The 24745-nt window shown below is 46.8% G+C and overlaps 1 protein-coding gene across 5 annotated transcripts in view; it reads left to right on the forward strand.

Moving 5' to 3' along the window:
* Nucleotides 1-24745, forward strand: part of LOC139235025 (AP2-associated protein kinase 1-like) — a 138568-nt gene that overhangs the window by 32851 nt on the left and 80972 nt on the right. For all 5 annotated transcript variants that reach the window (XM_070866114.1, XM_070866116.1, XM_070866115.1 and 2 more), the window contains exons 2-6: nucleotides 284-402; nucleotides 3789-3897; nucleotides 10737-10879; nucleotides 13103-13224; nucleotides 22443-22524. In XM_070866114.1, the coding sequence (XP_070722215.1) occupies nucleotides 284-402; nucleotides 3789-3897; nucleotides 10737-10879; nucleotides 13103-13224; nucleotides 22443-22524 (575 nt within the window). The remainder of the gene's footprint in view (nucleotides 1-283; nucleotides 403-3788; nucleotides 3898-10736; nucleotides 10880-13102; nucleotides 13225-22442; nucleotides 22525-24745) is intronic.

Below are 24745 nucleotides of genomic sequence, written 5' to 3' on the forward strand. Positions count from 1 at the left end.
ACTCGCTGCCTCTCTTTCCTCCTTCAAGACACCTAAAAACCTACCTCTTTGACCAAGCTTTTGGCCACCTGCCCTAATTTCTATTTGCACGTTTCGGTGTCAATTTTTTTACCTCATAACACTCCTGTGAAGCACCTTGGGATATTTCACTACGTTAAAGGCACTATATAAATACAAGTTGTTGTTGTGGAAATTGGCTACTTCCTGAAATACAGAATTTGGTACTATGTTGAAGAGCTTGTAAATAATGTCATATTAAGGTTTGTCCCTATTTATTTCCCAGGTGGTTTTGCAATAGTGTTCCTGGTGAAGACTCACAATGGGGTTAAAAGTGCACTGAAAAGAATGTACGTCAACAATGAACATGACCTTTCGGTGTGCAAGAGAGAGATCCAGATCATGGTGAGTGGGGAATGTCTGCAGACGCTGTGTGTTTAGCTAGGTGATGAACGACCATGGCTCGAATATCACGCTGGTCTGCAGTTCCAGATTAGTTGGTTTGCGTACTTGTTTAGTGGGGCGAGGGTGGGGGACTCTGTCCTTTAAATTAGGGGCTCGACGGGTGGTGTAGGAAAGACCACGGTAAAATAATTCAATCGTGGTTGGAGGGAAATTCGCAGCAAAAAAATTGTCCGTCCATTTTAGATGGAGTGGGCTTGATAGGCCGAGTAGGTTTTCCTCACTTCAGATTTTATGTTCTTGCATGAATTATATAATGCTCTCGCTCCGTTCTCGCTCGCTCTCTTGCTTGCTCTAGCCATTCACTCTTTGTACGCTCATTTAATTCTCAGCCCTCCTCCCCTCCTATATATCCTCTTTGCATGAGGATGTCTCCCCTCTGCTGTCCTGTTTAAGTGTCCACGTCTTACTTGCCGGATGCCTTTCCACCTGCCCTCCTGTGCATTTCAACAGATAGATGGCATCATTGTGTTGGTCTCTGGTGTGACCATACAACACACAGAATAGCCTTCAAGCAAAGTAAATTGTCGATCAAAATTCATGTTGAAATATTACTGAATAACTTGGCATCTAAAATGAGTCTTAGACACAGTAGATTTATTTTTAAATCCGTCCCTTCATGTCGGCTTTCAGTACATGTAGAGGAACGAGTTTGAGGACTATACTGAGAGCCGTCAATCTGTATTTCAATACCACTAACCGTGATTGGTATTGACCCTTATTTCCATTTGCTATTTTTCCCCTTCCCATCAACAATGACGACTGAACTTGCCCTCCCTTCTCTTCTCGACCTCAGCCCTTCACTCAGGGTGAAGATGAAAGGTGAAGGTGTTCTCTTTGCTGAGCTGCTCCTTGGTGACTTGTGCATGTTAGCCGTCCTTCGTGCAGGGACCCGGACAGCAAGTGTTGGTCGGCTGTGTGACCACAGTGGGCATCACGACAGATGGAACTCGCACATATACGCTGACGACACCCAGCTCTACTCACAATCACTTCTCTCCACCCCTCCGTGGTCTCTCAATTGTCAGACTGCTTGTCCAACATCCAGTGCTGGATGAGCAGAATCCTGCAAATCCCCTCGGAGGACAGACGCACCAACATTTGTGTCTGCGATCAGGCCAACATCCCCAGCATCGAAGCACTGACCACACTCGACCAGCTCCATTGGGCAGGCCACATTGTCCGCACGCCCGACACGAGACTCCCAAAGCAAGCGCTCCACTCGGAACTCCGACACGGCAAGCGAGCCCCAGGTGGGCAGATGAAATGTTTCAAGGACACCTTCAAAGCCTCCTTGATAAAATGCAACATCCCCACTGACACCTGAGAGTCCCTGGCCAAAGACCTCCCTAAGTGGAGGAAGAGCATCTGGGAGGGCGCTGAGCACCTCGAGTCTCGTCACCGAGAGCATGCAGAAAACGAGCGCAGGTAGCGGAAGGAGCGTGCGGCAAAACAGGCTCCCCACCTACCCTTCCTTCAATGACTGTCTGTCCCATCTGTGACAGAGACTGTAATTCCTGAATTGGACTGTACAGTCACCTGAGAACTCACTTTTAGAGTGGAAGCAAGTCTTCCTCAATTTCAAGGGACTGCATATGATGATGATGATGACTGGATGAGCAGAAATGTTCTCCAATTAAATATTGGGAAGATCGAATACGTTGCCCTTGGTTCCCGCCACAAACTCCGTTCCCTAGCCACCAACTCCATCCCTCTCCATAGCATCGGTCTGAAGCTGAACCAGACTGTTTGCAATCTAGGTGTCATATTTGACCCCGAAATGAACTTCCAGTCACATATCCTTGACATAACTAAAACCGCCTGTTTCTACCTCCATAACATTTCCCGTCTCTGCTCCTGCCTCAGCTCATCTGCTGCTGAAACCCTCATCCATGCCTTTGTTAGCTCTAGACTTGATTACTCCAACACACTCCTGGCTGGCCTCCCACATTCTACTCTGTGAAGTTGATGTCATCCAAAACCCGGCTGCCCATGTCCTAATTCGCACCAATTCCCGCTCACCCATCACCCCCTGTTCTCGCTGACCTACATTGGCTCCCGGTTAAGCGACGCCTCGATTTCAAAATTGCCATCCTTGTTTACAAATCCCTCCATGGCCTTGCCCCTCCCTATCTCTGTAATCTCCTTCAGCCCCACAATTCTCCCCCCCCCCCCCCCCCGAGATATCTGCACCACTCAAATTCTGCCCTTGAGGTTCCCCGATTTTATAACTGCTCAGCCATCGATGGCCATGCCTTCAGTTGCCTGCTCTGGAACTCCCTCCCGAAACCTCTCCGCCTCTCTATCTCTCTTTCCTCCTTTAAGACGCTCCTTAAAACCGAGCTCTTATAGAAACATAGAAATATAGAAAATAGGTGCAGGAGTAGGCCATTCGGCCCTTCGAGCCTGCACCACCATTCAATATGATCATGGCTGATCATGCAACTTCAGTACCCCATTCCTGCTTTCTCTCCATACCCCTTGATCCCGTAAGCTGTAAGGGCCACATCTTAACTCCCTTTTGAATATATCTAACGAACTGGCCTCAACAACTTTCTGTGGCAGAGAATTCCACAGGTTCACAATTCTCTGAGTGAAGAAGTTTCTTCTCATCTCGGTCCTAAATGGCTTACCCCTTATCCTTAGACTGTGACCCCTGGTTCTGGACTTCCCCAATATCCGGAACATTCTTCCTGCATCTAACCTGTCCAATCCTGTCAGAATTTTATATGTTTCTATGAGACCCCTCTCATTCTTCTAAATTCCAGTGAGTATAAGCCGAGTCGATCCAGTCTTTCTTCATATGTCAGTCCTGCCATCCCGGGAATCAGTCTGGCGAACCTTCGCTGCACTCCCTCAATAGCAAGAATGTCCTTCCTCAAATTAGGAGACCAAAACTGTACACAATATTCAAGGTGTGGCCTCAGCAAGCTCTGCCATAATTTCTTCTTGTGTAGCTCGATGTCAAATTTATTTGTTTTGTCTTAAAACACTCCCATGTAGCGCCTTAGAACGATTTACTACATTAAAGACGCTATATAAATACAAGTTGTTGTGTTACCGCAGTGTGCATCACAACCGATGCAGTTCATACACAAGCCCCCGCTTGCACTCTCTAGTAAGAAGTTGCTGGATAGCAGTCAGGAGTCATGGCTCATTTGCACTCTTTTCCCACGGCCAGTACCTCGACTGCCGCCCTGACCGAGATCAACGCTATTGCGACTTGAAGTACAGAATGACTTCTGTTCAAATGGTTATTTTGACAGCAATATGATGACAATGAAAACAAGCGATGAACCACCTGTGACCCAGCGTTCTCTTTGTTACAGAGGGACCTAACAGGGCACAAGAACATCGTTGGATATATTGATTCCAGTACTACGGCTGTCGGCTCCGGAGAAGTCTGGGAAGTGCTGATCCTGATGGATTTTTGTCGAGGTGAGGAGTTTACTTCCATTACCTAATGGAACCGACATTGATGCAGTGCATTTATTTGTGTGTGTTTTGATTTGTGGCAGGGCAGGGAGTAAAATGACAGTGCCGTTCATTTTAATTCCTTCATTACCTGGTAATGCATCAGTGGGGAATAGATATACCATTCTGAAATAAGATGGTTGCAGAAATTCATGGACTTCACTGGATTAATACCATGCTGCTTTATTTGGACAGATAACAAATGGAGGTTGTTTTTGCTGTGAAACGTGAAAGAAATGATTTTCTTCATCTTTGCACAGTCGCTTGTGACAAACTCTCATCTGAGAGTCGAAGGAAGGAACAAAATCCGTGTAATCAAGTGCCAACCCATGATGAATTTTCCCATCTGGTTTCCCACAGTTCCCAGCAGCATGCCGAATCTATATCAGTTGTGTAATGTATTTGCTTCATGGGTTCCTTGCTTAAGAATTCATAGCAACACATTGCTATTAAGAACGAGTTGGTTTATTAGCAATGGTTTAACAATCACACGACACATTACCAGTTCATCCACCAGGCTCACAACCACTTGCCTCATCGTGGCTGACCTAGACCCAGCTGACCAGGGTTTTATTGAGTCTTGTGAACATCAAGTGACTGGCTCAGCCACTGACAATGCAACAGCTCTCCAAACCTGTGAGCATTACATTGCAAGTCATATTAATGCAATGGCTCTGGAGGAAGAGAGTTTTCAGTTACATTTGGAAGCATTATGTTAATCAGATTTTCTTTAAAGAGAAAAATAATGCAGCTGTTTTAAACCATTACCAGGGAACCATACGGGGCTTGCACAGTAATATCAGTGATTCATCTGCACAAATTTCTGACAATGGTGTTCTTTCGCACACGCACGTACACGTACAGAAGACATCCAGGGCATTCTTGAACCCAAAGCATGATTCGTCAAACAATAGGTGTTTCTTTTGATATTCCATCCATGGGTCTTTCTCTTCTGGCTGTCCTCCACAGCATAAATGCCCTCGCTCTCTGCCGAACGGATGACAGTGTAGACTGACGAAAATGCAGGTCAGCGAACGTACTGTTGGACAAAGAATTTTGGGGGGTATGACGGAGGATGAGACATTGGCTTTTCCAAGTAAACTCCTGGAATAGCTTGTGAGGGCTGTGTAGCACGATACCTAACAATCGTGCACATTTCTGGACTTGTCAAGTGCTCTAAGTACAGTAGAGTTGTATCTCTCCAGTCTGGCACCCTTGGGACCTGACCAGCGGCGAACCAGTGAATTTTCTGGACCATTTACCGGGTACTGCTGACAACGACCCAGCCGAGAGCTCGCGAAAGCTTTTACCGTTGTTATAAACACTCAAGTCTGAAGCATTTCTCTCCTGGTGAAGCCTATTGCGCGGCATTTCTCAGGCCCAGCTTCGGCACTTCACTCAGCCGCCACGCCGCCCGCTCCCTCTCCGCGCCGACCCGACCAAGGAGGGAACACCGGAGGCAGCGAGGAGAAGAGGAGCAGCCAGCCCCAGCTCACACCAGGGATGTTGCCAGACCAAAGTGTCCCGGACTGGAGAGGTACAATCTGTACTGCCAATGTTGCATGGAAAATCCTGCAGGCAGTGAAAATACCACAGTGCTAACAAATCACTTGCCCCCTTCATCTCCAGCCTCGGGTAAAGGGGTGAGCTCGAGAAGAAAAGGGAGGACAAGTCCAGTAGTGATGAGCCAATGACAGTCTTTTGAGTAACATTGTTAAAATACAGCCTTGGGGTGAGAGAACAGAGCCTCTTTTCTATCCACCATCCCATGCGGAAAAGGCTAGTGCCGGGTTACTTCCTTTATAACTGCAGAACTTCCTCTGTGAGTAAATGATCCAAAATGTTCACTCACCAGGAGAGAAATGCTTCAGACTTGAGTGTTTATAAAAGCTTTCTCGAGCTCTTGCTTTGCTTGTTCTTTGTGAGGTAAATGCTGGGCATTGTCACGGCCCAGTCGTTTGATAAACCGTGCTTCCGAAGGGCGAGTGTTTGGTGATAAAACTGTCATCACTTCGTTAGAAACTTTTATGTTGTCTTGGGAGAGTGACGTCGGTGTGATGCTCTTCCCACGTGTTTTCTGTCCAATGCTGGCATGTTGGATTCTGCGGAAGCTGCAGTTACTGCAACGGTGGAAACGAAGGGTTTGGAATCCGTGCATTAACTCTACCGAAACCATCATCATCGTCATAGGCAGTCCCTCGGAATCGAGGAAGACTTGCTTTCACTCTTAAAATGAATCCTAGGTGGCTGAACCGTCCAATACGAGAGCCACAGTCCCTGTCACAGGTGGAACAGATAGTCATTGAGGGAAGGGGTGGGTGGGACTGGTTTGCCGCACGCTCTTTCCGCTGCCTGCGCTTGATTTCTGCTTGCTCTCGACGATGAGACTTGAGGTGCTCAGTGCCCTCCCGGATGCACTTCCTCCACTTAGGGTGGTCTTTGGCCAGGGACTCCCAGGTGTTGGTGGGGATGTTGCACTTTATCAGGGAGGCTTTGAGGGTGCCCTTGTAACGTTTCCTCTGCCCACCTTTGGCTCGTTTGCGGTGAAGGAGTTCCGAGTAGAGCGCTTGCTTTGGGAGTCTCGTGTGAAACCACTGAAACCAGCTTTCTATTCAACAGTGCATTCCCAAAGGCTCACGTTTTGTGCCAGCCTGCATGTCATGCGTTGCCGTAGAGAATAAGGACATTTAAATTATGCAGCTGGAGGTGGGAGGCCAAAGCGTCTCCTGCAATATAAAAGATCCTATTTGGTTTTCGAAGTGGTCTGAGAATACCTTGGATGTATTCTGTGTGCATGAGAATCTGGGACAATGCAGGGGCAAACACTTGTGCAGATGAATAATGGATATTCCTAGGCCGAGAACAAAATGCTGCACTTTATCACTGCAAAGCAATTGCCACTCTGAGAATGCGACTCTGCTGCTAGTTGTCAGCGAGCCGGTTTGGGAAACTTGCCCACATTTTTAATGAGATGAATGCCTTTGCTCCATTCCCTGATGCACTTTTTTTTTTTTCCCAGACATTGGGAACTGGCTGTGTGCAAAATTATAGGCGCCATCGTCCAGTTTGGCACTGCAGTGTAAGCCGTGGCTCAGTGGGTAGCACTCTCGCCTCTAAGTCAGAAGCTTGTGGGTTCAAGTCCCACTCCAGAGACTCGAGCACAAAATCTCGGCTTACACTGCCAGTGCCATGCAATGGGACTGCTGCACTGTCGGAGGTGCCGTCTTCCAGATGAGACGTTAAACCGAGGCCCTTTGGATGCGACGTTAAAACATCTGCCCTCTCAGGTGGAGGTTAAAGACCCCACAGCACTATGTTGAAGAAGAGCAGGGGAGTTATCCCCGGTGTCCTGGCCACTATTTTTCTCTCAAAGCAACATAACATAACAGATTATTTGGTCATTATCACATTGCTGTTTGTGGGAGCTCGGCTATGCGTACATTGGCTGCCACGTTTCCTACATTACAACAGTGACAGCACTTCAAAAAATACTTCATTGGCTGTAAAGCGCTTTGGGGCATCCTGAAGTTGTGAAAGATGCTATATAAATGCAAGTCTGTTTTTTTTCCTGCAGCATGTTAGGCCGCCTTTGGAGCAGTGGATGGTGTGCAGGTTTCCATGGCTACAGCTGTATGTTCCTGTGATCCGATTTTGTTTTGCAGTCTTCAACACCAGAAAGGAGTGTGTTGTTTTCCTGACATTCTCTACACGAGAAAATCTGTTCTTGTTTATTTCCAGAAGTTGTCCTCCTTTGCCACTTGCTTTGCGCTTATCTATTTTACTGATGGAGAGGGCATGCAAGGGATGTGTTCCAATATCTCGGTCAATACGGCTTTAAAAACAGTGGTGTGAGAGCACCTGCGGTCTGACCAACCCTACCCATAGCAAATGGCAGCTTTGGGGAGCTCAGATTGTGGAGAATTATGGGCGCTGTCCAACACCGGCCTCTTGTGCATCTCCGACTCTCCCCACCATTGGCGGCCGTGCCTTCAGCTGTCCGGGACCTAAGCTCTGCGATTCTGTCCCCAAACCTCTGCCTCTCCACATTTCTTTTAAGACATGACTTAAAACCTGCCTCTTTGGCCAAGCTTTTTGGTCACTTTTCATCATGTCTCTTTCCTTGGCTCAATGTCAGTTTTTGTCTCTTAAACACTCCTGTGAAGCACCGTGGGTCATTTTATAATGCTGCAAGCTGTTGTGGTACAGTGCCCCAAGCGCATATCCTGTCACTCTGTGGTATAGTACACGATGGTTCCAATATATTGGCAGATTCACTCTGGAATCCCAACCAGAACGAGGAAGAATAACTTCCCCTGCCCATTCACTTACATAAGAATAAAAGAATTAGGAGCAGGAGTTGGCCATTTGGCCCCTCGAGCCTTCTCCGCCATTCACTGAGATCATGGCTGATCTTCTACCTCAACTCCACTTGCCTGCACTATCCCCATATCCCTTGATTCCTTTAATATCCAAAAATCTATCGATCTCTACTTGAATATGCTCAACGATTGAGCCTCCACAGCCCTCTGGGGTAGAGAATTCCAAAGATTCGCCACCCTCTGAGTGAAGAAATTTACCCTCATCTCAGTCCTGAATATGCCGACCCTTTGCTCTGAGACTGTGTGACCCCCTGGTTCTAGACTCACCAGTCAGAGGAAACATCCTCCCTGCATTTATCCTGTTGAGCCCTGTAAGAATGTTGTATATTTCAATGAGTTCACCTCTCATTTTTCTAAACTCGAGAGAATATCGTTCTGGTCTTACTCGATCTCTCCTCCTCGGACAATCCCCTCAATCCCAGGAATCCGTCGTTGCACTCTCTCTCTATGGCAAGTATATTCTTCCTGAGGTAAGGAGATGAAAACTGCATGCAATAATCCAAGTGTGGTCTTGCCACATGTTTGAAGTGCAGCTGCAGCAGCCAGGCCTTGCAGGAAAAGCTGAAGGTGAGCGGGGTGGGGGAAACACCAGCTGTTTTGGCTCAGAGCCAGGAGATGACTTCATGCGTGTACAACTTTAAAAAAAAAAATCCCGGTTTTTGCTAAAAAGTAAAAGTAAACTAAAAGGATTTTCATATTTAACATTTTTTTTAAAGTTGTTGCAAAATACACAAGTGGGAGAGTCTACTAGGGGATTCACCCAGCAACTATTTGTCTGAAAGCCACATGCTTGTTTCTGCACCATTTGTTTCAGTGCCGCTGCTGTGATAAAGGGGGTATTAGTTGATGGCACTTTCGTTCAATGTAAAGTCAGTCAACCAGATGGAGCTCCTGCTGCTATCTGTACGACACTTTGCGGACAGGAACCATGGTGGGCCAGTTCTATCCGACAATTTAACTTTTTTTATATATTATAAAAAAAACTTTTCTGCTCCACTTCCTGATCTCAAGGTCCATTGTTCAGCAGTGGACCGCATGTTGTGATGCTGCAACCAAATTCCAATAATCCTGTGGTCTGTGAAATTGCTTTCCGTGTGAAACTCCTGTGGATTAGAAGCTGTGCAATGGGATCATTTTTCAACCAGCTTCCCTGCATTGACGCCCTCGCATGTAATTATGGCAGTGTTGTTGTTGTCATGTTTAACAAGCTTTGGACGCAAGCCGACATATCTTTAGAAATTGGATCCTCCTGCAATTGCCTTTCCGATTGGGATTAAACTGATCTGGAGGGGGGGGAGGGTTGCGGTGGGGGGGACTGAATATTTAAATCTCCAGGAGGAGGAGACATCTCGCAAAGCCCCGAGCAGTTCTCACTCATTTTGAAATGCTGAATCCAACCTGCTGGGCAACTGAGGGTTGATGAGGCTTTCCAGCTAACTTGTGCTACAGCAGAAAGAATGAAAGGGGGGGGGCACCCCAAACCATAAGTCAGATGGTTGTGGGTTCAGGTCCAGCTCCAGAGAACAAAAATCTAGTCAAGACACACCAATGCAGTACTGAAGGGGCGCTACACTGTCTGAGGTGCTGTCTTTTGGATGAGATGGTATAAACCAAGGCCCCATCTGTCGTAAAAGATACCATGGCATCATTTTAAAGATGAGCAGGGGAGTAATATTGTGGAGGCGGGTCTGGGTGGGCAGAATTCTGGGGATGGGTCTGGGTGGGCCGTATTGTGGGGATGGGTCTGGGTGGGCCGTATTGTGGGGATGGGTCTGGGTGGGCCGTATTGTGGGGATGGGTCTGGGTGGGCCGTATTGTGGGGATGGGTCTGGGTGGGCCGTATTGTGGGGATGGGTCTGGGTGGGCCGTATTGTGGGGATGGGTCTGGGTGGGCCGTATTGTGGGGATGGGTCTGGGTGGGCCGTATTGTGGGGATGGGTCTGGGTGGGCCGTATTGTGGGGATGGGTCTGGGTGGGCCGTATTGTGGTGACGAGTCTGGGCGGGGGCTGTATTGTGGGGGTGGATCTTGGACCGTATTGCGGGGACGGGTCTGGGTGGGCCGTATTGTGGGGATGGGTCTGGGTGGGCCGTATTGTGGGGGTGGATCTTGGGCCGTATTGCGGGGACGGGTCTGGGTGGGCCGTATTGCGGGGATGGGTCTGGGTGGGCCGTATTGTGGGGGTGGATCTTGGGCCGTATTGTGGGGACGGGTCTGGGTGGGCCGTATTGTGGGGATGGGGTGGGCTGTATTCTGGGGATGGGGTGGGCTGTATTCTGGGGATGGGGTGGGCTGTATTCTGGGGACGGATCTGGGCGGGGGCTGTATTGTGGGGGTGGATCTTGGGCCGTATTGCGGGGACGGGTCTGGGCGGGCCATATTGCGGGACCTGTATTGAGCTGTTGCCTGCCTTTTCTTGTTGCAGGAGGTCAAGTGGTAAACCTGATGAACCAGCGGTTGCAGACAGGCTTCACGGAGAACGAGGTGTTGCAGGTATTTTGTGACACGTGTGAAGCCGTAGCAAGGTTACACCAGTGCAAAACGCCCATCATCCACCGGGATTTAAAGGTGATTGAAACTTGCTGTCCAATAAAATAATGCAGTTTAGAAACTCTCGGCCAGCCTGCCAATCCTGTCTTGTAACTGACTGAAGAAAGGTTGTGAGAGTGAGACAAATTGATTGGCTTTTAAGAAAAATGTTAATCTCCCCAACTCCACGATTCAGAACTCACAAAACAGGGAAGAATTGCTTTGGGCACACAATGTGCAGCAACATCTTAAATGGCTGAAGAGTTTGGTTGGGAATACTTGGGGAGTTAACGGTTATGGGGAACAGGCAGGAAAGTGTTGAGGCCAAGATCAGATCAGCCATGATCTCATTGAATGGCGGAGCAGGCTCGAGGGGTCGTATAGCTTACTCCTACTATTTCCTATGTTATGTACTTCAGACAGTGCTGCTATACATGGTGACGCACAATAATTTCTCCCCCTCCACCTCCTTCCCCCAGTGGAATGAATCGTGGCCATAAATCATGGTTCTGCCAGGGTCCCCTCCCACAGATTGTGAGACGTGAACTCAAAGCAGTGTTCCATCACTTATGTAGCAAGAGTTCCCCTCCCACTCCGCCCCATATAATGAATCGTGGGTATGAAACCGTAAAATGGAACAGTACTTCACTTTCCTTTCTTCCCCCCCCCCCCCCCTCCCCAAATAACCCCAGTGAATTAAATCATGAGCATGTGTCTTACCACATGATGAAGCCATACCCTCTTTCCCCCCCCCCTCCCCCCCCGTGTGATAAACCGTGAGCACAAAGCGATGTCTTATTACACGGAGTCTTGCTTCATTCCCCTCTCCCCAGTATATAGTGAGTGGAAAGCCTGCCCTTCCACATAATCGAGCAGCAAGATTTTACAGCAATGCCCTTTGTAACCTCTAGACTTGACCATTCCAACGCACTCCTGGCTGGCCTCCCATATTCTGCCCTATGTAAGCTAGAGGTGATCTAAAACTCGGCTGCCCGTGTCCTAACTCTCACCGAGTCCCGTTCACCCGTCACCCATGTGCTCGCTGACCTACATTGGCTCCCGGTTAAGCAACGCCTCGATTTTGAAATTCTCATCCTTACTTTCATATCCCTCCATGGCCTCACCCCTCCCTATCTCTGTAATCTCCTCCAGCCCCACAAACCCCGAGATATCTGCACTCCTCTAATTCTGCCCTCTTGAGCATCCCTGATTATAATCGCTCAACCATTGGTGGCCGTGCCTTCTGTTGCCTGGGCCCCAAGCTCTGGAACTCCCTGCCTAAACTTCTCCGCCTCTCTACCTCTCTTTCCTCCTTCAAGATGCTCCTTAATAAACCTACCTCTTTGACCAAGCTTTTGGTCACATGGCTAATTTCTACTTATGTGGCTCGATGTCAAATTTTTATCTCTCAACACTCCTGTGAAGTGCCTTGGGATGTTTCACTATGTTAAAGGCGCTGTATAAATACAAGTTGTTGTTACATTTTTGGGGAAAATTACCAGATTTTAAACCTTCCCTGGTGGCTGAGTTGTTAAGGGCGGTAACTAACATAGACGAGGATGGTGACAACCTTGAGCACTGATCTTGGTGATCTCAGCAGCTATGATGGTCAGAATGCAATATTGGCCTCGGCTCTCCTGGGTTCAGAAGGAGGGGAGGGCATGAAATCAATCAGGGATTTTAAAAAAAAATGTTCTTGCTGACTGCTGTTCAGTAACTTCAACTGGACAGGTTGAGCATTTCTGCGATTCCCTCTACGTTTGGGCGGCTAGAGTGATGAGCTGCATTGCGAAAGGAGAAAATTGGAAGGAGGGGTTGGCAATTACTTTTTGATCTACTGAATATGTAACTTTCCACTGGCTGGGGAGTCGAGAACCAAGGGTCACAGTCTCAGAATAAGGGGTCGGCCATTTGCGATTGAGATGAGGAGAAATTTCTTCACTCAGAGGGTGATGAATCTTTGGAATTCTCTACCCCAGAGGGCTGTGGAGGTTCAGTCGTTGAGTATATTCAAGGCAGAGATCAATCAATTTTTGAATATTGAGGGAATCAAGGGATATGAGGAAAGTAGAGTTGAGGTAGAAGATCAGCCATGACCTTATTGAATGGCAGAGCAGGCTCGAGGGGCTGAATGGCTTACTCCTGCTCCTAATTCTTATGTTGTTTGGGATTATTCTGGAGAATTACAGATGTAAAAATTTGTACTGTGTATGTGGAGAGATGAGGTCCATTTGCTAAGTATTTGTAATTTTTCTCTTTTAGGTTGAAAACATACTGCTTCATGACAAAGGGCATTACGTCCTCTGTGATTTTGGAAGTGCAACCAATAAATTCCAGAATCCTCAGGTCGAAGGAGTCAACACAGTTGAAGATGAAATTAAAAAGTAAGCGTTTGTATATATTTTTCATGTTGCTCAGCAAATTGTTTTGTCAGTGATGAAGTATTACGATATCCGGGAACTTACTGAAAATTGGGTGCAGTGGCCTAGTGGTTATCATACTGGCCGAGTGAGCCAGAAATTCAGCTCTAATTCCATCTTGGCAAGTTGTCAAGTTGAATTAGTCTGGAGATTTTTTTGTCTTCCAGATTGTCATAAAAAATCAAACTGGTTCATTGATGTCCTTCAGGGAAGGGGACTTGGTAATTTTTATCTAGTCTCTCACCTACATGTGATTCTATTGGACTGTTAAGATGCACTGCAGCAACTCGCCACAGCTTCTTCGGCAGCACCTCCCAAACCCGCGACCTCAACCGCCTAGGACAAGGGTAGCAGGCGCATGGGAACACCACCGCCTCCCAAGTTCCCCTCCAAGTCACACACCAGCCTGACTTAGAAATATGTCGCTGGGTCACAATCCTGGAACTCCCTCCCTAACAGCGCTGTGGGAGCACCTTCACCACACGGACTGCAGCGGTTCAAGAAAGGCAGCTCACCGCCATCTTCTCGAGGAGTTAGGGATGGGCCATAAATGCCGGCCTTGCCAGCGACGGCCACATCCCTGAACAATTTTTTTTTTAATTGAAACAAGCCACCAAGAAGCAAGAAAATGGCTGACCACCTTAACGCAGCTCGAGATGAGCCACATTGAGAGAACAAATATAAAAACAGAAAATGCTGAATTTCTGACGATGGATCGTTGCCCTGAAGCGTTAACTCTGCTTCCTCGCCACAGCTGCTGCCTGACCTGCTGAGATTTCCAGCATTTTCTGTTTTTATTCCAGATTCCAGCATCCGCAGTATTTTGCTTTTGTATTCACGAGAGCAAATATGTTTTTTTTTAAATATCTTCCACATTGAAAGAGAATGGTATGGTAACCTTTTGGTTTGTAATGTAGAGACCCACCCTAAATGTTAATCAGTCTTTCTTTCCAACCATGACTGATTTTGAGCGTTTCTCGCAGTTTCTGTAACGAGGTGCGAGCTCCTTTCTGGCAACGGACGGCAGCCTTGTGATCCCAAGGCTTTGTTTGTGATAAACCCGAGACGTCTCTGGTGTTGCTGGAAGATTTTTCAGTATTTACAGGGCGTAGAGGGTGGGGGGAGTCGGGTTGTGGTGCACCTTGCTCGCAGACTCACGCGAGTGCCTCAGGACTTGTCCCCGCTTCAAAAGGCCGTATTGTTACTTCTGATGAAACGGCTCCGGCTGTGAATTATTGAACTTCAGCCGCATGTAAAGGATCACCTCAAAATGCTTACAGCTGGGCAGATGAATGGCTTCACTCTGAGCGAAACAGTGCTGCAGATAATGATGCATGTTTTACACTGAGTCAGCATGAGATACCTACGTGCGAGATCCAACGGACCTGAACATCACCTAGCTCACACTTTTTTTAGGTTCTCGGTGACCTTGCAACGACCTCCCGTTCTGATAATATTCAGGGACTGGAAGTAATCAGTGAAGAATTATAATACGTGGGTATTCCCACTTGTACAGACATATTTTTAAAAGCTTGTGGTTGCAAATGATCCCCTGCAGCATTAAATGGAGTCGCAGTTGCTGTCATTTTCAGTGATGGATTGCTGTTTGTGAATGCACCGAGCACTGCAGAACAATGTCTACAGAAACACAAGAGTTGCAGAAATATTCTGAGCAGGTCCTTGTTGCAGTAACCTTTCCTAAATTCTCGTCCCAGACGATTTCTCCCAGCCAGCCACGAAATCGGATTTCGCTTTCCACAAACGAGACTGACTGAGTCTTCTTGGGCTGTCCCTCGGAGTCGAGGATGACTTTAAAACTTCATTTGAAAGGGTGGAAGATGCCTGTGTGTGAATTCTGTTATCGTGGGGTTAGCCGTTGCACACCAGCTACCACAAGGGCTTGACGGAGCACGGTCTGGGTCCAGTGGCAAGGGGATTGGAGACCAGGCCTCTGCTACATTGGCCAAGTACACACACCCTCCCACACACAACCACACCCCTACTGCCCTCCTGACTGAGTAACTCGCCAGTTGTGTCCCCTCAAAGTTCAACTCCCGTTTTCCAGCCGGCTGTGATGTTCCCTTCACACCGCGGAGTGCCCTGCTAAACTGTGAACCTGAACTGCTCTTGTCGCAAACACCATTAATCAAGAGCACTGGTCTGCAGTTCTTGGAGGGGAAAAATAAATAGCTAAATCACAGTATTGAAACCACAACAACTACTTTTATTTATATAATGCACCTTTAATGTGGTAAAATGTCCCAAGGCACTTCACGGCAATGTTAGAAGACAAAACAGATAAATTTGACACCGAGCCACACAAGAAGAAATTATGGCAGATGACCAAAAGCTTGGTTAAAGAGAGAGGTTTATTAAGGAGCGTCTTGAAGGAGGAAAGAGAGGTTTAGACAGGGAGTTCCAGATCTTTGGGCCCAGGCAGCTGAAGGCACGGCCACCGATGGTTGAGCAGTTATAATCAGGGATGCTCGAGGGCAGAATTTGAGGAGCGCAGACATCTTGTGGGGTTGTGAGGCTGAAAGAGATTAGGAGCGAGACCATGGAGGGATTTGTAAACGAGGATGAGAATTTTGAAATCGAAGCATTGCCAATATGAGTAAAACTCCAAATATGAGTTTAAAAGGTCCTGGGATCCTACGAGGAATAGAATTGAAAAGCAGAGCGGTTATGTTCAACTCATCCAGAACCTTGATTAGCCCACACTTTGGGTCCTGGGAACAGTTGTCTTATAAGAGGATAAAGAGGCACTGGAGAAAATACAAACAAGAATGATACCAGAACTGAGAGGTTATACCTATCGGGAAAGATTGAAAAGGCAGGGGCTCTTGTCTCTGGAAAGGTGAAGACTGAGGAGTGACCTAATGGAGGTTTTTAAAGAGTATGAAAGCGTTTGATAGGGTCGACGTAGAGAAGATGTTTTCATTTGCAGGAGAGACCAGAGCTAGAGCCCATCAGTATAACATAGTCACTAATAAATACAATAGGGAATTCAGGACAAACATCTTTAGCCAGAGAGTGGTTGGAATGTGGAACTTGCTACCACAGGGAGCAGTTTTGGTGCATAGCATTGATACATTTAAGGCAAGGCTACATAAACACATGAGGGAGAAAGGAATAGAAGGTACATTGATGGGGTTAGATGAAGAAAGGGACGAGGAGGCGAATGCCTGTTTCTGTGCTGTAAATACTATTATTTCTAGGGAGCAGCATATATTACAGTCAAGAACATTTAAAACAGAAATGAGGAATTTCTTCTCTCAAAGGGTCGTGAATCTTTGGAATTCTCTGCCCCAGAGAGCTGTGGACGCTGGGTCATTGAATATATTTAAGGTGGAGACAGCCAGATTTTTGAACGATAAGGTTTTGGGACGTGGGCAGGGAAGTGGAGTTGAGGCTAAGATCAGATCAGCCATGATCTTATTGAATGGCGGAGCAGACTCAAGGGGCCAAATGGCCTCCTCCTGCTCATATTTCTTATGAACACTTGTTTTCCTCATTTCGTGGACAAACCGAACTGCAGAATATGATTCCCGAAACACACTCAGGAATCCTGTGTAACAAAAGCAGAATTTGTCACATTCAGTTACTGTAGGCCAATCGCCCTACTGACACAAAGCTAGGTTTTAACCATCTCCAGCCCGAGTGCCGATGCTCCCGTTTGTCTGGTTTAAAAAAAACGTCAGCTTTCTGGAAATGCATCGTGTCAGCCTCCTGGCTGAAAAGACCCACTCGGATGACTTAACGGGTAGACCTGTCCGTGATCCATGCTCCTTACACCAGGCAGACGCTGGCATCTTTCCCAGTTATGGATGCCTATCCTGATGCAGCAATGCAGGCAAAAACAAAACCGGTTGCATCTCCGACTCCTCGAGTATTGTTCCCCATAAAATTGATTTGTTTCTGTATTTAATTTCAGTGAGTTTTAATGAGGACAATAAGGAGCTTGAAGATGCTTCAGTATTTGTGTGAAGTGTCTCTTAACTCTTTGAGTTGATTGACTGGCGTCTTAAATATTCCTTCGTGTTGAGTTCATCGGATCTGTGTTCTAAATAGTTTTCTCTCGCACTGAGTCATCGAATGTTTAGCTCGGTCATGTGTGGCAGTAGAATTTCTGTAATGTGTTAACGATCGGTGTGTGAAATTGTCCTGTTATGTCCGCTCGAACTCTGAAAATTACACGGTGGCGCACTTGTAGATTTCCTCGTTCTGAACTCGGGTTGTGTCTGATGAAGGCTATAACAGTAACAGTCGGGTGAAGCACTGATGGCTATTTGTGTGAAGTGACAGTTTTGTGAGCTCTCTGAGATCAAAGTGTTGCAATTTAAGTCCATCATACAAACATATTGGTTGAATGCCAAGCATGAGTCAAGTATGATTTCCTTCCCTCCCTCTTTCCCCTTGAAGTGTAATGGGATCAGTTTTGGTTATTAAAGCCATGGGACAATCTTGAAATGAGAACTATTTCAGTTTTATCTATGCGCTCAGCCATAAAGATCAAAAAAGCTTCTTGTGGCCTCATGAAAGGTGCATTTGCATGACCAGTGCGGTTTCCTTGCAGTCGACAACCATTCTGAGTATACGCACCGACACGGAAAAGCAAACCCGCTCTTTGCGGGTGTGTCCCCACCTTCTCCTGCGGTGTATGAAAGACAGTGAGCTGGGTTTAATGTGTCATGACCCAAAATAATGTCATGACACAAGCACACTGACTCACCAGATTGGTTCAACGTCACTTCCCAGGCTGGCTGCATCCATTTTATTTTCTTTCAATTTTTTTTTCTAACCCCGTCCTCCAGCGGCCTACTGCTTCTGGCGGGGGGCGCAAAGGGAGTCAATTCAAAGAAGAGAGAGAATCTCTTTGTTCTTTACCTCTGCCCTCCCGTGGGCTCATTGAAAGCTAAGACCAGGACCATTGCTTTGCTCTTTGATTTGTGTTACCAAATCCATAAAGACATCATTTGTAAAAGCATTTAAGGAGCATAACACCAGACAGTAAGAATTAGGAGCAGGAATCGGCCATTTGGCCCCTCGGGCCTGCTCCACCATTCTATAAGCTCACGGCTGATCTTCTACCTCAACTCCACTTTCCTACCCAATCCCCATATTCCTCGCTTCCCCTCGAGTCCAAAAATCTATCGATCTCAGCCTTGAATATACTCAATGACTCAGCCCTTTGGAGTAGAGAATTCCAAATATTCACCTCTGGGTGTAGAAATTCCTGTTCATCTCTTAAATGGCTGACCCCGTATCCTGAGACAATGCCCCCTGGTTAGAGACTCTCCAGGCAGGGGGAAACAATATCCCCGCATCTACCCTGTCAATCCCCTCAGAATCTTTTATGTTTCAACAAGATCATCTCTCGTTCTTCTAAACTCCAAAGAGTAGAGGTCCATTCTACTCAAACTCTACTCATATAACAACCCTCACATTACAGGATCAATCTAGTGAACCTTCATTGCACGTCTCCAAGGCAAGTATGTCCTTCCTCGGATCAGGAGACCAAGACTATGCATAGTACTCCAGGTGTGGTCTCACTGAAGCCCTGTATAATTGTAGTAGGACTTCTTTACTCGAGTACTCGAGCCCCCTTGCAATAAAGGCCAGCATGTCATTTGCCTTCCTAATTGCTTGCTGTACCTGCATGCTAACTTCCTGTGTTTCCTCTATGAGGACACCCAAATCTCTCTGAACACCAACATTCAATAGTTTCTCAACATTTAAAAAGGATTCTCTTTTTCTATTCTTCTGACCAAAATGAACAACCTCACATTTCTCCAGATATTACGACTAAAACAGTGAGGGAAATGTCAGAGCTGGTCCCAAAGTAGGTTCCTGGGACACTGAATCTCCATTTTCCAAAGCTCTTTTCAACAGAGAGAAAAAGAAAGACTTGCATTTCTATAGCGCCTTTCACGACCACTGGCTGTCCAACAGCGCTTTACATCAAATGGAGTTCTTTTTGAAGCGTAGTCACAGTTATAATGTGGGAAAAGCGGCAGCCAATTTGCGCACAGCAAGCTCCCACAAACAGCGATGTGATAATGACCAGGTAATCTGTTTTATTGATGTTGGTTGAGGAATAAATATTGGCCAGCACACCGGGGAGAACTCCCCTGCTCCTCTTCGAAATAGTGGCCATGGGATCTTTTACATCCACATGAGGGGGCAGACGGGGCCTCGGTTTAACGTCTCATCCAAAAGATGGCACCTCCGACAGTACAGCGCTCCCTCAGCACCGCACTGGAGTGTCAGTCTAGATTGTTGTGCTCCAGTCCCTGGAGCGGGACTTGAACCCGCGACTTTCAGACTCAGAGGCGAGAGTGTTGCCCACTGAGCCACACGGCTGAGACAGAGTGGGGGCAATGGGCATTGCACACACAGGAGAGAAGCTTGGATTGGTGTTGATCTGCCAAAACCCATATGAAACACAAAAGAATGTTAATAGGACAGAAGGACCTAGATCCTGCAGCCAATTATGATCTCATAGGTGTGGAAGTACTTGTTAAGCAGCATATTTGGTTTAAACATTCATTCTCAGCATGCCTTCTGTAGTGCTTCTTTAAAGAAACTGTTTTTGGCTTATGAATTCAAAGCTCTTAGAATGCAAAGAAAAATTATCTGAATACATCAGTTTTATCAATACCATTGGACAGGCTTGGGTTTTCTGCTGTGATTTATTACCATATATAGTCGTGCATTTTGGGTAACATGCATATAATACGTGACCATTTGTTCCCACACCCCGGCTTTTCAGCTAAAATCTTTGATCCATATGTCTTAAGTCGGAGTCAATTCACTCATTCATGTTTCTCATCTGCATGCTGCCCCTCGGCGACATCGTCCGTAAACACATCAAATTCCATATGTACCCAGACAGCACCCAGCTCTACCTCCCCGCGACACCTCTCAATCCCTCCACTGTCTCAAATTTGTCACCACGCTTGCCCGATGAGTAGAAATTTCCACCAACTAAATATTGGGAGACCAAAGCCATTGCCTTCGGTCCCTGCCACAAACTGGCCACCGACTGCATCCCTCAACCTGTCCGAGGTCGAACCAGACGGTTCGGGGCAAAGGAGCGGCGAGAGACTGTAGAGGGACGCGACCGGGGCCCAGTGGAGGCCTGAGTTCGGGGCCAGGGGACCAGGAGCCCTGGTACAGCACGGGCCAGCCCACACTGCGATCTGTGAGCGCATTAGGACCGTGCAGTAGAGCTGGTCTCCAGTCGTCTCGGTTAACCTTTGCCACTGGACCAAGACCTAGCTCTGTCAAGCCCGTGTGGTGGCTGGTGTGCAACGGCCATCACACGTTAAAAAAAATCCACGCACAGGCTTCCACCCTTCAGGATGTAGTTCGGGTCCTTCATTGAAACAACTGTGAATTCCTCCTTTTTTGGCATGGAAGCATGTCATCCTTGTTTCGAGGGACCGCCTATGATGAATCACAACCATGGTGTCGTACTTGACCCTGAGATGAGCTTCCGACCATATATTCGTTCCATCACTAAAACTGCCTACTTCCACCTCTAACATCGCCCGACTCCACCCCTGCCTCAGCTCATCTGCTGCAGAAACCCTCAGCCATGTCTTTGTTACCTCTAGACTTGAATATTCCCACACACTCCTGGCCGGAACCCCATCTTCCTGCATAAACTTGAGCTCATCCAAAACCCTGCTGCCCGTATGCTAGCTCACACCAATGAGCTAGCTCACATCAATGGTTCATCCCTCACCCTGTGCTCGCTGATCACCATTGGTTCCCGGTCCAGCAATGCCTCCCTTTTAACATTCTCATCCTTTTTTTCAACTCTCTCCACGGCCTCAGCTTTCCCCCATCTCTGTAATCTCCTCCAGCCCGACAAACCTCCGAGATATCCGCTCCTCCAATTCTGGCCTCTTGCGCATCTCCGATTTCCATCGCTCCACCGTTGGCGGCTGTGCCTTCAGTTGCCTGGGTTCATTAGTTCTGGAATTTCCTCCCCATCGCTATACACCTCTCCTCCTGTAAGACGCTCTTTAAAACTTAAGTCTTTGACGAAGCTTTTGGTCATCTGTCCTAGTATCTCGTTATGTGGCTCGGTGTCAAATTGTGTTTGAGAACTGATCCTGTGGAGCGCCTTGGGACATTTTACTACGATAAAGTCAGCATTTCAGACCATGCAGCAGTCTGTCGGCACTGCGCTGGAGTGTCAGCCTACAAAATGCTCAAATGGGATTAGATTTAGACGGGCAAATTTATTCAGAGAAAGCTGATTTTTTTTTTCTCTCTAAATGCACCGAGTAAATCAAGTGACAACTAATGAAGCAATACTCTCTCTACCCTGGAGAACTAAAGCAGTAAATTCCAGTCTCGCCCCACATAAAGCAAATCTGTGCTCTACGGACTGTTCCCAGGGAAACACACTGGGACAGACATCAACTATTGCTGGAGGTCTATGGACTCGGTGAAAGACGCCCTTTGGTCTGTCTGAAATTGTCCGGGTTTTCCGTGCAAGGAACTGGCCAAGACAGAGTGCTGCAGACTGGCACATTCCAAGGTCCAGGACTACGTGCTAAGGGATGCTCTGAAACGTGCATCCACGTTCGAAAGCAATGGTTTTGGTCTCCCAATATTTAGTTGGTGGAAATTTCTACTCATCGGGCAAGCGCGGTGACAAATTTGAGACAGTGGAGGGATTGAGAGGTGTAGCGGGGAGGTAGAGCTGGGTGCTGTCTGGGTACATATGGAATGTGATGTGTTTGCGGACGATGTCTCTGAGGGGCAGCATGCAGATGAGAAACATGAATGACTGAATTGACTCCGACTTAAGACATATGGATCAACGGTTTTGGCTGAAAAGCCGGGGTGTGGGAACAAATGGTCGCCACGTTTCCATTGAACCAGAGAAAGACCACAGTTTAAGGCCCTCCTGCCATTGTACACCAGTGTAAACTCCCCCCAGGGCTGTATGGGTTAGAAAATGTTCAATGAAACTGTACATGTAAACTATTGTATAAATTGAGTGCCATGTACTGCATTTAATATGTATGATGCTATATGTAATGTGATTTTTGCATTATATTGTAATGTATTTTGACAAAAAAAATTTTTATGAATAATTATACTCTTGAAATATATATATTAAATTGTTGCCGACATCATGCCCACTTCTTTGTATTTTTCAGGTACACAACCCTGTCCTACCGAGCTCCTGAAATGGTAAACCTTTACTGTGGCAAAGCCATCACCACAAAGGCTGATATATGGGTGAGTAAAGGGTAGTCATTTCATCCACCGTGCTGTGAATGAGAGCACTTGCTCGAAAGGATACACTTGGGCATGTCCTGATTCCGTACTGCTGGGTTAACAGGAACAACTGGACAAGCAAGTGCAGTTGACCAATTACACAACATTACCAGCAATACAAACAAGCGAACTTGCATTTATATAGCACTTTCACAATCTCCGGGCATCCCCGTGTACTGGACAACCAGTGAAGAATTTTTAAAGTGCAGTCAATGTAGGAAACACAGCAGATAATTTGTGCATAACAAATTCCCACAAACAGCAATGCAATATACTGACCAACTGACCTGTTTCAGTGATGTTGGCCGAGGGAAAAATATTGTCCAGTACAACTCCCCTCCTATTTTTCAAATAGCGTCATGGGGATCTTTTGCACCCGTCTAAGAGAGATGACATCTTGTCCGAAAGAGAGCACCTCCAACAGTATGGAAACATTTGTTGGGGGGGGTGAGGGGGTTTGCTGGCGGAGAGAGAAAAAGCATCAAAGGAAATTAAATCACCCTCCAGCATTCTGTAGAGGAAGTACGCATGGCTTCTTCCAAAGAGTCTTTTAAGGACGCAGTTACCCCTGTGATTGATGCTCTCCGTTGTTGTAAAGTGTGACTGATGAAGAGCTACATATATTGCAGCACAAAATTCTCTTGAAGTAACATTTTACTACGAATCATTTTTAGCAAATACCGAGGCAAGATGGCATGGAATGTATTCGTAAGATTCATTCATGATTGCAAAGATTGTGAAGTCTGCATATATGTGGAGTGATGGTCTTCTGTGGCAAAGGAATTTAAAATCTCTGATTTTTCTTTCCATTTTCTCTGCCCCTGTCTGTCTGCGCTGAGCAGTCACTTCATTCCAGAATGTCAATCCTTCACAGTTGTAATTATTATTTAAGATGGAGCTGTCCCACAGTATCTGTACGGCTCCACTCACTGTTGTAATGCCAATTAAATGTAATTGTTAATTGGAACAGTTGGCTCTCTTGCTAACATTATTAAAATAAACTCCCAGGATAGATTGCCTTGAAACAGCCAGAACTTCATGTCCCACTGGTTCCAGTATCGAGTGAAGCTGAACCACTGCAAACCTATTCACTTGAGGCAGCCACACACCCCTTGCCAAAAATCAGCCTGGATGACCACATACCTGAGTGACAACAGATGTTGATTAACATTGTGAGGATGAAATTGCTTCACCCTGATGTGCATTAGATATTTCAACACATCGTTCTCCTGGACTAACATTTTACTCGTAATTGTTTTGGGTAAATACTTCAGCAAGGTGGCATAGAAAGCATTCATAAGATTCATTCATAAAATTGTCTGGTTACAAAGATTGTAGAGTCTGTATATCTGGTTGCAAAGGATTTCCACCCTCGATGTTACACTGGTTTTCATACTGCTGCAGTTGTTGCAGAGTATTTACAGGAGGGTGCACTAACACATTAAGTTTGTTGGGACTTATTGGTATAGCAATTAAGATTGGCATGTTTTGTCTACACCAAATCCAGATGGGTTGAGTAGGTATAGAGTTTTCTATGTTCAAAAAGCACTGTGCACATGTGCAGAACAAGCCTATTCACACACACACACACACACACATATATAACATATATATATAAAATATTGTGTGTGTGTGTGTGCGCGCGTGTGTGTGTGTGTATACATCATCATAGACAGTCCCTCGAACGAGGATGACTTGCTTCCACATGAGTTCGCAGATGTTTCAATGAAGGACCCGATGTTCCAGTCCTGAACTCTAATTGAAAGGTGGAAGATGCCTGTGCGTGGATTTTTTTAACGTGTGGTGACCGTTGCACAGCAGCCACCACACGGGCTTGACAGAGCTAGGCCTTTATCCAGTGTCAAGGGTTAACCAGGACGACTGGAGACCTGCTCTGCTGCGCGGCCCTAGTGCGTGCACATATCGCATTGTGGGCTGGCCCGTGCTGCCCCTGGGCTCTTCTGGGCCCCATACCCTCATTCGCCGCATCTCTGACATGATCTCTCGCCGCTCCTCCGCCACAAACATTCGCCGCACCTCCGCCACGATCACGCACCAAATCTCTGCCGCAATCCCTCACCACTCCTCCGCCCTGATCACTTGTCGCAAGTCCGCCACGATCTTCCCGCTCCTCCGCTGTACCCAGGTCATCGTTTGGAGCGTGGGCAAAAGCATCAGCGGG

The sequence above is a fragment of the Pristiophorus japonicus genome, chromosome 22 (assembly GCF_044704955.1).
Source record: "Pristiophorus japonicus isolate sPriJap1 chromosome 22, sPriJap1.hap1, whole genome shotgun sequence".
Taxonomy (NCBI): domain Eukaryota; kingdom Metazoa; phylum Chordata; class Chondrichthyes; family Pristiophoridae; genus Pristiophorus; species Pristiophorus japonicus.